General features: G+C 42.9%; 1 protein-coding gene across 4 annotated transcripts; it reads right to left on the bottom strand.

The window, feature by feature from the left end:
* Window positions 1–990: 990 nt before the first annotated feature.
* Window positions 991–13608, bottom strand: LOC125890905 (tripartite motif-containing protein 16-like protein). 4 transcript variants are annotated; one of them, XM_049579799.1, is made up of 7 exons: window positions 13072–13607; window positions 10391–10486; window positions 9578–9811; window positions 9331–9499; window positions 9157–9228; window positions 8433–8504; window positions 991–2036 (listed from the first exon to the last, which is right to left on the bottom strand). In XM_049579799.1, exons 1-7 carry the CDS (start codon window positions 13540–13542, stop codon window positions 1495–1497), a joined length of 1656 nt encoding a protein of 551 aa, XP_049435756.1. In that variant the 5' UTR covers window positions 13543–13607; the 3' UTR covers window positions 991–1494. The 4 variants fall into 4 exon arrangements, with proteins under 4 accessions (XP_049435756.1, XP_049435765.1, XP_049435772.1 ...); XM_049579808.1 differs by lacking the exon at window positions 991–2036 and adding an exon at window positions 2043–4258; XM_049579815.1 differs by lacking the exon at window positions 991–2036 and adding an exon at window positions 4115–6609 and having other exon boundaries at window positions 13072–13608.

Raw genomic sequence — 13608 nt, 5'->3', positions numbered from 1 at the left:
TAGGTGTGTAGATTCCTTCTTATTACCTGTGGGTGCAGGGCCTTACTGAGCACACGTTTCGAGCACTGTCTGTCTGTACAGGAGACACGTTTCTAAATGTCCCTTTACAGCTTCTTCCTCTCTTTCCTCCGTCGTATTATCATTGTATGATACTGACATTTATTGTAAAAATAAATTGTGAACATCACCAAAAATATTAATAATAAAGAGTGGACAAGCTGCTGTCGAATTTCTGGATTTTTTTGTGGTTTGAAATTGAGTCAAAACTTTGTACAGCCTCACACGGCTGTTTGCATGGCTGTAGACCAGGGACACTCAACTCCCTGTACCCAGGGGCCACTTCTGCAAAATGACAGGAGGCCAGAGGCCAGTTAATAAACAAACATTTATAATTTATATACCATTTTTCCCGTTTAAGGGCAGTATCTTGTGAGTAACCTGTGAATGTGTGATGTGTGCTTCGGTGCGTGGAGGTAAGCAGCTCACTCGGGGTATCATGGTGAAGACGTATGCAGCAAACAGTGATGATTTACATTGTGATGCATTCACGTTCTATTCAGTAAAAATCAGTATTGGGTGACAGTAAATTATAATGTTGTCATGATGTGTTCAATGTAATCTTGTAAAACTAATAAATACAGCTGTTTGTAGAATTTTTTTTATGTTTTCACAGCATTATAAAATTGATATTAGAGAAGGAAGTATGATGTGTCATATATAGTAAAAAGGCATTTTGCTTATTTTTTTAATTAAAAAAAATAAGGGGGGAGAGGAGCTTGCCTAAGGCACCAAATGTGCCAGGGCCGCCACTGCACTGGCTTCCCTTTAAAATGTCCTGTAGCCTGTCCCTGTCACTTGCAGTGAGAACACAACATTCGGCTTCTTATTCATAATGATACAGAATTAAATAAAGACTGATAATTATAGATACCCATGTCATCCTCTGTAGCTTCTGATTGTTTCCAGAATAAAAACACCTGCATGGGTAGCTTGTGTGTAAAAGTTTTACTGAGTTTACATATAGTTGTAACATAAAAACAGCAGGTGACATGAAAATATAATGTAAAAATAAATTTCAAAAAGGGTGTGCAACATGTAAGAGAATGTTGCCTTATGTTTATTAATTCATCTGTTCAGTTGAGTTTGATTTATCGAGGACACGCTGGTTTTTCAAGTAATGAACTCTAAGACAGTGGTTCTCAAAATGGACCTCAAAAAACTGAGATCTGGTTTTAATTTAAACTTATTTCACAATAAAAAAGCACAGTTACATTTTATATAAGGACAGTTATGTAGTTATGTAAAGTTTCCATTTCCCATTTCATACAATCTGTGTAGGTATGCCTTAAGAGGGCTCTAAGGGGCAAATGGGGCTGCTTTCTATTGGGCAACCCCACATACAGAACATAACCAAGTTTCAGAAAACAATCAAAAGACTACAGTTGAGGTGATTTGGTAATGGCTCCGTCTACAAACCTCTGAGGCAGTTCATAGTCAGTCCTGTGTCAAATCACAGATCCTGATGCAACATTTCTCTCCGAGCCAGAAGCCCGGATACAGAGGCTCTGTGAATTCAGCTTCAACTTTGTAAAGAAACTTCATACTGTCTGACACCTCATAGAACGACAGAGTTCCCTCTTTGAACTTCAGATAAACACCGAGCCTGCGATGACTTGGGTTTTCCATGAGCTCAATGCTGTCACCCCTGTGGCTCACAGAGTACTTTGTGGAGCGATCAAGACTCCAGGAATTTTCATTGGCCCCAAACGCTGACAGCATAGTGCGAGATTTTCTGTCTATTCCTTCGTAGGCGAGGGCGATCTCAGCCTTGTCTCCTTGCACCTCTATCTCATAGTAGCAGCACTCGGCCTTCAGCCCCTGCTTGCACAGCACCTGCCGTCGGTGGAGAAACCTCTGCGGGAAACGTATAGCTGGACTCTTACACTTGAGAGGGCTGAGCCTCACCTCCTTGCCTCCTGCAGAAATCACCAGGTCCTCGTGAGCTGTGGTGGGGTCCAGGCTGAGGCTACATGCATCTGAGATAACAAAGAAAAACAGATGAAGATAGCTTTAGCACTTTGAGGACACAGTTGTGGAAAAAATGTTAAGATATTTTACTTCAGTAAAAGTATCAGTACAACAGTGTAGAAATACTGCCTACTTTAGCAGAAGTACTTAAGTATTACCAGCAAAATGTTCTTAAAGGTTCTGTATGCAATGTTTTACAGGCATTAATTGTTTTGTATTGCCACTGGGTAAACAGGTTGTACCATAACTTAGAAACTGAGACCTTCACCGTCCTTCTCGGTCACCTGGAATGACCTGTGGACTGACTTCTATGTAAAGGACTCTTTCAAGGAAAATCCAAAGTATCTGTAGTTTATGTGCACTCTTGAGTACCTTTCCTCTCTTCAGCTCCTTTAAAGCACTAACAATGTGCAACATTAGTTAAAATTAACTTAGTAATAGAGTCCACTAATGTCTGCACACCCAGGACACACAATAACACATAGTACACACATGCTGTTTCCTTTAATGTTTAGCAGCGGTGGCCTGGAGGTAGACCTTCAGGCTGTAGCAAGTACACTCTTGGCTGGTCTGGTCTGTCTGTTAAGTAGTGTCCGAACAGTGGGGAGAGCGACAGGGAATGGGGCAGAGGGACCTTCTCATTTGTGGTCTGATAAACAGTAATTTCATCAGTGCCCCATATCATAAATTTAGTGGTCAAAGTGCTGAAACACTGGGGTGTCGGTAGCTTAGTGGATAGTGCCGGCGCCCCATGTATAGAGGTGATGCCTCGCTGCAGCGGTCGCAAGTTCGAGTCCGGCTTGCAACCCTTTGCTGCATGTCCCCCCCCACTCTCTCTGTCTCCCCATTTCACACTGTCCTGTATATTAAAGGCAAAAAGCCCAAAAAAATAATCTTAAAAAAAAAAAAAAAAAAGTGCTGAAACACTGACGTGAAATATATGCAGTATTTTGAGTTTGGGTCTAGACCGGTCAAAAGGCTACCATGATACCAGGGATTGTGTGGGAGGAATATCAGAGACTCATCCGGGAGGGACTCGGAGTAGAGCCGCTGCTCCTCCACATCGAGAGGAGCCAGTTGAGGTGGTTCGGGCATCTGGTAAGGATGCCTCCCGGACGCCTCCCTTGGGAGGTGTTTCGTGCATGTCCAACCGGGAGGAGACCTCGGGGCCGCCCCAGGACACGCTGGAGGGACTACATCGCCCGGCTGGCCTGGCAACGCCTCAGGGTTCCTTCGGAAGAGCTGACGAAAGTGGCTGGGGAGAGGACTGTCTGGGCTTCTTTGCTGAGGCTGCTGCCCCTGCGACCGGATCCGGATAAGCAGAGGACGAGTACGAGTACGAATATCAGAGACCTTCGAAAAAACAACATTCAACCACAGAGAACAGATAAAATGACAATCTTTATTTCATTAAGCTCACTTTAAAACAGGGTCCTGGAAGTTTGAATAGGCGGGAGAGCTGAGGGGGCACCAGAACTGGCCACACTTTAAGAATGGGCACACCACCAACAGGAAACACAAAACACACTTCAGAATAAAAGCACATCACTACAGACCTCTGTAAATGCATTATACAACACACAGTAGAGTCACACTTCGAATGTTGAAACACACATGTGAGGGTGAGGCCAATGACAATGTCCCCTGCCAGTACTTAACTCAGCTCTCCCAAGCATCTCCCCTGGCTTCGACATCAGTCACACCTAATGTCGATTAGTTAATTACTTGTCAGTCCAGTGGTGGTAAATTCAGCAATTCACCTCACCATTCACATCACACTTTCCTCTCTTGTGGCGAGAAAGAACCTGTCCCTGAGTCACCGCGAAGACATAATCTTAAATTCCAACATAATAGTCTCGAGACCAAGCAGGTGGCTTCCGATGTCGCACAGAGCATCCACTAGAATTACACTGACTGCTAAATACTTTCTTTGTCTTTTGATTGGAGCAGGCCGCACATGCACCCTCAGGGTAAGGCCTCAACACTGCAAGGGAAACAAAGCAGTCTTTAAGAGGAATCCTCTTTTCTTTTCCAGCTCCCGAAGACACAGAGGCCTGGGCCACATGACTGGCAGGTGGCAACCTCTCTCCTGCTGTTGTCCCCAGGTCAACTGGGCGACGACGATGGACACAACATGCACCAAACTGGAACTCTGAGCATTGTTGTTTGGAAGGTCTGGTCAGCCGAACGTCGAGTTGGCTGGCCCTCCTGGACACTGGATTGCTTGTTGCTGCCAAAGGAGAAGTAAAAGGCTTAAGGCGCTTGAAGTGCACCACACACTTAGGGCCTCCCTCCACTAAACATACACTGTAGAGCCAATCTGTCCGGCTCTTTCAACCACCCTGAAAGGGCCTTCACACCTCTTCTATAACTTGGGACACAGCCTTCACATACTAACCTTACCTTGCACCTAGACTAACTCTCCGTTGGAGTAGCACTGAATAATCCTAAGAATTTTTATGATGATGTCTTCAACTGGATCTATAATTGTAGACAATGTCTCAAAAAGCCTGGAAACATAATCATTAACAGAGGAAAAATGCTCCTGAGTATCTAGATTTAACATGACGTCTACCGGAAGAACAACATTCTGTCCATGCAAGAGGACTTTATGCACTTTATGAGGCGCCTCAGCCCAGTTCAAAGAATAGTCACCTACAACTGGGATATAACTATTCTTACCAGGGGTTTCTGGAAGAGGGCCTAGTATATCCAGAGCCACCTGTTCAAAAGATCTGGATGTACTGTAACTGATGGCTGCAAAGGAGCACATGGAGGCTTACTCTGGGTCCCGTGGGAGTGCAGTCTACACACTACACAGTCTACACACTCATTGCTTAACATCCCCTAACCATGCTGGCCAACAGAAACAGTCCTTTACCTTCCCTTGAAATGTCTGCACTTCTAAATAACCCCTGTAGTGTTATCATGCAGCTGTGCCAAAACCTTAGGTATGAAAGAGCAAAGGAGAACCACTTGCATTCTCGTTGCAACATCAGAATTGGCAGGAAGGGTTCTCACGAACCTAGACCCAACTGATTCCAACCAGGGGCATACTTTTACAATCCAGGGCCATTTGGCACGTGACACTCCTCTGCCTGCTTTTCACAATCTGCCATCACTCACTGTCACCCATTTGGGCTTCTGCTAACTCATCTACCTTCCTCTTTTCGCTCAAGGGAACTGAGGATTTCCTGTACAGCACACATTTTAAGGATGTCCTTGCCTGTCATTTCACTGGCTGGCGGCTCCTGGCCTAGGTCTGCCCCATTACAAAATGCAGGCAACCTTGAAAGAGCATTAGCATTTGCATAGTTTGTCTTGCCGATGTACAGTCTTATACTGGAAACCAGCATTATTCAAACTTGCAAATCAACTGCCCCTCCAGCCCCTGGAAACTATACAGCCACTGCAGAGAATTATAATCAGTAACTAGCACAAACTCTTTACCTAACAGGTAATGTCTGACATGCTTGGTAAAGTTTACCGTGCTCAAATGCTCCTTTTTTGTGGTACCGTATTTACACTTACAATGATACTATCTAGCAAGGTTGTCCAATGCAAGTCTGCAGTGATTAAGTCCATTAGTCAAAATGTATTGGGCACTTTGCAGAGAACAAAACTCAAAACATTAAATTCAAACACAAAATGATTGATCCCTAACAATCCTCAGGATCAGCTTCCACCGTAACCACTAACTAAAACAAGAGTGGAAAACAAGCAGATGAAGCTTAGGCTGTCAAGAACATCATCTATCCTTGGAAGGGGATATGTATCCTTACTAGTGACATTATAAAGTTATCTGGACTCAACACAAAATAGGAACCCACCGCTTTTCTTTTGCACCAGGAGTACAGCGGCTGCCCTGGGTCACAAGAGGGCCACGTGATGTCACTCTCAAGCATTTTTTCTAGATTATCTGCTACATCCTACTGCAAGTGGAGGGGATCCTTCATGGAGGTAATTTGATGGGTTTAGCATCACCTGTACTAATTTCATGCACGGTCAAATGAGTCTTGCCTGGGCTAAAAAGAGAGATTGGTGCAACAGCAGCCTCACTGCCTTAGAGAATAGACCCTTGTCTCCCACCCCAAATTGATTGAGTGTCTTCCCCTTACTTAATACACTTCCACACGTCATCACCCTCTACATCAATAAAGAGCAAACCCATGTCATGTCCTTTTCATTTATTAAGGCATCACTGGTCACATTAATGACCCGGACTGATAGTGCCCCCTTCTCTTCTTGACAAACTACACAGCTACCAACACATCACATAACCCACTGAAGGCCTTGCGGAGCGCGGCCTGACAAAAAGAGACCAATAAATTGTAGTTTCAGCAATGTGTTCCACATTAATAAAATGCACAAAGAAATACATATACTGTACATAAAAATTAAAATGTGTACTGAACTTAAGTGGTAGTTGAGACCCCCCTTGAGGTCTAGGCTTGAGGCCCCATCCAACTCCCCGGGGGACCACAACTTCATCAGACAGCACAGCAGGTGAAGAGGCAGTGCAGGCGATGCCAAGAGCAGCATGCTGGAGGCGGCACAAGCTGGAGGGTGGTGGCAGCAAAGCTGGAGAGTGACAGCGGCTTGCATTCCTACACGCTAACCCCCATCTGTCTTTGTCACTGGCAGCCCTAAGCAGCTGCAAACGACACCTTCCTCTCCTGGAGTGAATGCAGCCATGCAACATCACACTCCCCACACTCCCCTTTTCAGTCCCTCAGTCCACAGGCTGCATAGTCAGTCACACCTGATGATGTTCATTAGTTCATTACTTGTCAGTACAATGGCGGGAAGCTCAACAATTTAGCCTACTTCACCGTTCACATCACAATATTATTGTTTTAGCTGGCTAATGTTAGCTAACATGACCTTGTTTGTTAATGCTGGCAAATGACTAGCTAACGTTGCAAAATGCTGTCTTATCTAATGTCAATTAGCATTTATTCATCCAGACTCCTGGGTTGTTTGCATATTAGCCTACTTTTTCAACTATTGTTACAAAGCAACCAACTCCATGTAGCATTAGTTAAGTTAAAGCTAGCTGGCTAACCTTAGCTTGCTTGCTCGCTAACGTTATAGCTATGTTAGTTAGCTTAATTGTCAAATTATTTCACCAGCTAACATAATCCATGATACTAGCTTGTGTATTAAGGCAAACAGTGTTAATTTGGCCAAAAACAAATTATGTAACTGTACAAAGCAAAAGTATATAACTTGCATTCTACTGGTCAAGAGCAATGCAAGACATCTAACCAAGCAGCCAGGAATGCTGCTCAGCCTTGAAGACAATTCATGTCAACCAGAGACATCTTTAAAACTGTTGACAGGACACCTCAAACTTTTTATCCATGCAAGTTTTATATATTAAAACTTAACTGGAGCTGAGAAAAGCATTTTAAAAATCTCTGATGTCATCACAATATTAAGCCAATGAGCCGAGCAGGAACTCTTAGGCGGGGCCAGCAGGTGAAATGCTAATGCATATTCAGTGGGCCGCTTACGGTGTAAGTAAACTCGGAAGCTAGCAAACTTTTTTGCCGTAAGCACCAGGCGAGTTGGAATAAATAGGTGCCATCTTGGCATTCAGTATCTAGGTATTATTGTACATCTGTGCATCTAACTAGCTAACTGTAAACTTAGCTAAGGTTAGCCAGCTAGCTGTAAAACTTTGCTACATACTGTCAGTGGTTGCTTAATGGTGTTAGCTGATAAAGTAATTTGCAAAAGGCAAGCTAGTTAGTATCATGGAGCCAGTGATCCAAATAATATGTAGGAACATTAAAGATAATAGCGTTACTCCAAATATGGCCGATGCCCAGGTGCTCACTCACGCCTATGGCATGCAAGCGCAAGCAACATGTTGCTGACTGCAGTTCACTTAATCAATAAGCACTAATAACTAATAGTAAGGATTTCTTGAAGTTGCATACAGAACCTTTAAAGTATGAGAAGTACTTGTTGTAACCGTTGTGACTGATTTACTATATATAAGATAGAACTTTATACATCCTGAGAGAAATTGCTGCACAGCAGTTGCAATCCATTATGACATTATTAGATTATCAATACTGATGCAGCAGTAATTCACATAGTTCTGTTGCAGCTGCTGGTGGTGGTGGAGCTCATTTTAACTGTTTTATATAGTTAGGTAGATGAGATAAAAGAAGAAAAAGGAAAGCTCTGATACACAAATGTGTGTTAATATTTTTTTTCTGGGATCTCTGGTCATTTTAACTCTCTGAGCCTCAAAACCTTTTAAAAGTTTAGAGGGGAAATTACTCGTTGGAGGAACAGCTAACTCATGGACCTCTGAAATTAGACACACACTTTTTTGCACAGGGTTAAAAGTGAGTGGGCTGTTGGTCTAGAACATAAGAAGATAAACTCACACTGCAGGAACTGTGCTCTGGTTTTAGGCTCCATGTCCTTTTCAGTCACAGTGTTGTTAACTCCAGAAACACCTAAGAGACAATTTTAGACCATCATTAGGAGTCAAAAATGAAAAACTTTAACCATGTCATAGCAGGAAAAGTGCAGGTGTTACTAATAAATCGTATGCTGTAAAGCCCTCTGAGGCAAATTGGGATTTGTGATATTGGGCTTTATAAAGACATTTGAAATTGTACCAAGTTGAACTAATACTTATAATGATGGCTCCATTCCTTTAGTGCCCAAGTTAGCCATGACACTGAGCCTTCATTCATGTTGTACCTCTGCTTTAACTGCTACTGTCATTTCTTAATTTGTTGTATGGAGTTTTGTGTAATAGATTATGCTGATTTATACAAGTTAGGATAATATGGTTTGGGTATTTTTGAAAGCAGTGTGTCACACCTGAAGCTAATCAGCCAGTCAAGGGAAGCTCACCTACACTAAAGACAGATATCATGTTGAAATACAATGAGCTCTTTTAGTAATAAAGAGAATTTTTGCACATAAGTTGTTGCACTTCATTTCGGGTATTTGAAGTTTAAACTCTCTGGATGATTTTCTTTACTCAGTAATTTTACTGACTTTACCAAGGGCAGTGTTTCATATGGTGGTCAAATTGTTTGGACCCATAGAGGAGGTTGAAAACCCTTCTCTGAAGTTGAAATTAAGCCTTGCAGGTACCGGCTTCATATTCTTGTTCCATGTCGTCGTCCTCTGTCTCCTCTCCTGATTCCTGCTCTTCTCCGCTGTCAGCTATATTGAATAAATAATGAATGAAAGTCAAAATGATACAAAATATTTTTGTAAGACAAGTATGATGTTATAAGATTTCCACATATCAACAAAGATACATACCAGTTTCAGTGATTGAGGCGAATTCTTTGTCGCAAAACTCCTCCAGTTGCCTCCCGAGCTCTTCAACAGCCCTCTTTGTGCAGTCAAAGGGGAGGAGTGGATCCTCTGGAACATCACTGAGAGGATGGAGATGGTCTTCTTTACAGAGGCGCCGCAGAGAGGGCCAGTCCTGTGAAGAGACACAGAAATGGAAATATCATCTATTATGCAGATCCAAGTAAAGTTTCCAGTGATGTGACCACTGTACCTGTAAGAACTGGACATCGTTGTCAATTTGTGCCAGACGATCCAGCTCAGCATCTCTCTTTCTGATTTTCTCCATCTTCTCCTGCAGGGTCTGCAGGGACATCTCAACCAGAGCTGTTGCCTCCTCCCTGTGACCTCTGATCAGCTCCCTCACTGACATGTAATGTCTCTGGAGGCAGTCGATGACGCTCACCAAGATGCTTTCACAGTAGTCCCGTGTTTCTCTCGCCTCATCCTGTTTTATGCACAAGTGTGTGAGATTATTCTCTGTCTATATGTCAACATTTGTATGCTTTTTTTTCTCTTATTTTTTGTGTCAACATTATCTCTGATTGTTTGTTTTCCTACAGAGAAACATATATTGACCTTCACTATTGTATGCATTTTTCTGTCGTAAAATATAGACAGTCTCTCAGTCTTATTGTATGCTATTGTCATCTAAGAGGGTCTTAAGAAGGTTTTGTGATTATTGTCTTTAAATTATTATGGATTTTTTTGTATTATTCTATCATTTTCCACCATTTTTGTTGTGGGAGGTCCTTGTGATTGCTAGTTGTGTGGAGCTTGACATGATTGACTTATTGCCCTCTGTTTGCTCAGTCTCTGATTGGCTGCATCTCACAGAGTAGGCTATATCTGCTTGGTGTGTCATTGTGTCTTCATCTCTGCTCGACAAAGGTCTAAGGACCGAAACGTTGCTGTTAATAAAGTACTTTGCAAGTTAAAGGACAGTGTGCGAGCACCTTTTTTCTTTTTAACATTTGTATGCTTGGCTGCAGGGTACATACAGTATGAAGTCACGTGTTCTCCTCACCTGAATCTGTTCAAGAGTCCATTCCATGTTCTTTGATTTCTTTTCTTGTTTCTGCAGAATCTGCTTGGATTTTTTTTGTACGTTCTTCAGCTCCTCCTTCAGTGAGTGTTGGATAGAGATACACATCATGGGTTTAGTTTTGTGAAACTAATTTTTTGTCCTGTTGAAGTGCATCATGTATGTGTGACCTGGTCATAGTGTGGTGGTCTCTGTCTGAGCAAATATTCTGCAGAGTAAGTATCTCTTTCTGTCTGCTCTTCACCATAAAACATTTGATCTGTTTACATTTGTCTGCCACTGGCCGTGAAGGTGCACTCAGTGGTAACTGATTACTGTTATATTTCTGAGTGTATTAAAGAGGTAAATGGGTTGGAAGTCTGAACGAGACTGAAAGTAATTATATGCAGATTCCCTGGGAAATGTGTATGCTGATGCAGCAGCACAGGATGATTGCAATGATTCTAATCTCCAAGTCTGGTCACTGTATACGTGGCCTGGTCTGGTCACGCAGTTAAATGATCAAATAATAAGGTTGCAGGGAATTGGTTTTAAGGTACACCATGACATAAAAGTTGGCTGTTATCATACCCCGTACATTTGCTTATCTACGATATTGGGGGAAAAGGCAACTGGACAGAAAATCTCACCTTTATTTTAGTTATTTTTAAAAGGGAGACTTTTTACACAAACAATTTCAATTAAAGTAATACAATTTTTGTTCAACCAACAATAACCTTCAATTTTCAATCTTTTAAGGGTCATTCTGACTGATAATAGAAATTCTGTAATACCGTGATACCATGCAACTGAAACATTTTCTGAGATGGTTATCGTACTGTGAAAATCTCATACTGTTGCAACCCTAATGAGCCCTGACTACGAAGGTTTTAAGATCTTTCTGAATTAAAAGGAAGGACGCATCCTGGACCTCACGGATTGGGAAGGGACATAGCACAGACCACCAAGGCCAAGTGCCCTATCGCGCAATGTCAGCAAAAGTAAAAATTAATTTGCGCATCTGCCCCATGCTTCTGAATCACTCCAAAATATGGTGAATAACTTTGGGCGAGGCCTTGCAGGGCAAACTGCAAAGGCTCTCCAGAAGCTTGTTCACTGGTATAACTTGGGTTGAGCAATGTTTGTCGATTTTGCATATGATGATGTCCAGAGTGAAACACTGGGATGGATGATGACGTTGGTCTTTCAAAACCAACCCTGCAAAACCACCAGCTTTATGTATTATAGGACTGAGGTCTGAGTAAAGGACAGAGACACAAGGACGAGTGTGTGAGTGTGTTTGAGAGAGAGTGATGAAGAAAGTGGACTATTGCACGCAGTGTTTCTGTAAGTTATTAATAACTTACTTGGGACACTGCTTTGTCACTTTTTGTCCCGTCCACTGGAACCCGATATATTTATACATCAGTGAATTTAAAAATAGAGGGCAAACTTGGTGGCTAAAAAAGGTACAACTTTGCTCATTTGGCCACTTCATCTGTTAGATAAATCAGAAGTTACTTTTTAAGCAGGCAATGAATGCAGTTAGCGCCACTGTAAACCCACCTGGTGTGGAAGGATGGACAAATTACTGGCTGCCATCTGCAATAGACAATAGCATCGTTCATCTGCCGAACCCAAGATGCAATTAATGAAAACTGTTCACTGCACTTATGCTCCCATTTTTAATAGGTTTGAGCCCTGTAACTGTAACCTTATTCTAAAACTCATCAGTCATCACTGACTCCAACTGAGTTTAAAACTCCAGGGTTGCGTTTGACTGTCGTAACGTTAACGTCATAGCAACCAGACCTAGTGTAGCATATTTCTAGTGGACCTCTCCAGCTAATTAGGTAATGTGTGTTTTACTCCTCTTCTCTTCTACTCTTCTCTTGGCGTGTTACACTCGCTCTCCTCTTCTGTGTATCTAACTTTACCTTGTCAATGTCTAAGTCTATCGTAGAAGAGGATGTAATGGAGGAGGGGGGAGTAGGCCTTTAGAGGGAGGTGGCCTTGCAGAAGGAGGGGGATGGGACTTTGGAGGGAGGCGGGAGTTGTGGATGTTCAAATTTTTTCTAAGTGCTGTGTGAAATGCAAGAAAGGTAAGAGTAGCTTTAAGTCTTCTTGCAGGATTAGTAACTTCAACTACAGACCATCTTGCAAAGGGATCACTCCAGCTGTGATTCAGCGACTGTGGGTGTGGGACGTAAAGTGAGGGGCAATGGCCACTTTCCTACTTCCTACCCCCTTACTTCAGTTTTCTTGCTCATTTCATTTTCAAATGCCTTTGTCTGTAAGTCATTAAGCTTACTTCTCCACTTTAAACTCGTTTAATTTCGACATATATATCACATGATCATATTTCTGAGCTCACTTTGCCACTTCCGTATAAACTACTACACTCAAACCACACTCAGCCTCAGACGTAGTCTTCACTGTGATCTCAACTACACCCCTGTAAAGTTTCATGATTGCATTTTGTGCAGTTGTGGCGCTCTCACAGTGAAACAATCTGTCCACAGACAAACATATAAACACCTGGTAAAGCAGTTAAACCACTTCCATGGTAGTTCCCACTACACACTTTGCCATGATGACACACACTGAGACATACAAGGTGGCAACAATACTAAAAAAAACAGCCAGAAGCTGCATTATTATTTGTGTTTGTTTGTTTTTCTTACCTGTCTCCTCCTCCTCTCCTCCCTCACTGACCCTATGGTGTGTCCCCTGTGCTCAGCTGCAGCACACATTGCACATATGATCTGCTCGTCAGTGCAGCAGTAGATATCCAGAGGGCTGCTGTGCTTCACACACACACCACTTCCTGCTGATGTCTCTGTGCAGCTCCGGGGTCTTTTAGATGGCCCTGATTGTCTCCTCTCCTCTGTGCTGCCATCATCACACCTCTTTGTGTCCCTCACCAAGTCAGCTAGAGTCGTGTTCCTGATCAGCTGAGGTCTGGAGGGAGACTTCCTACCACATTCAGGACAGCTGTAGTGACGGTCCTTCCTCTCGTCTCGGTCCCAGTGGCCCTGGATGCACTGCATGCAGAAGTTGTGTCCGCAGGGAACAGTTGCAGGATTCCTGAGGACCTCGGAGCAGATCCGACAGCAGAGGCGGTTCATCTTGACAGGGATCCGAGGCCCTGCCATGTCTGAGAGGAGAAAGGCAGGCTGACAGAAGCTTAGTTTCACTTCCTGCTCAAGTGCTTCAGTAGT

The sequence above is a fragment of the Epinephelus fuscoguttatus genome, linkage group LG1 (genome assembly GCF_011397635.1).
Source record: "Epinephelus fuscoguttatus linkage group LG1, E.fuscoguttatus.final_Chr_v1".
NCBI classification, from domain to species: domain Eukaryota; kingdom Metazoa; phylum Chordata; class Actinopteri; order Perciformes; family Serranidae; genus Epinephelus; species Epinephelus fuscoguttatus.
The sequence above is the reverse complement of the archived record's forward strand: the minus strand, read 5'-3'. Positions and strand labels throughout refer to the sequence as shown.

Bases quoted from the DNA above. Each gene is read 5' to 3' on its own strand.
- LOC125890905 (XM_049579799.1), bottom strand. From the start codon at position 13,542: ATGGCAGGGCCTCGGATCCCTGTCAAGATGAACCGCCTCTGCTGTCGG. The intron at 9,812-10,390 runs GTGAGGAGAACA...TGCATAAAACAG, and splicing joins GGACTCTTGAACAGATTCAG to GATGAGGCGAGAGAAACACG. The intron at 2,037-8,432 runs GTGAGTTTATCT...TTGTTATCTCAG, and splicing joins CAGAGCACAGTTCCTGCAGT to ATGCATGTAGCCTCAGCCTG.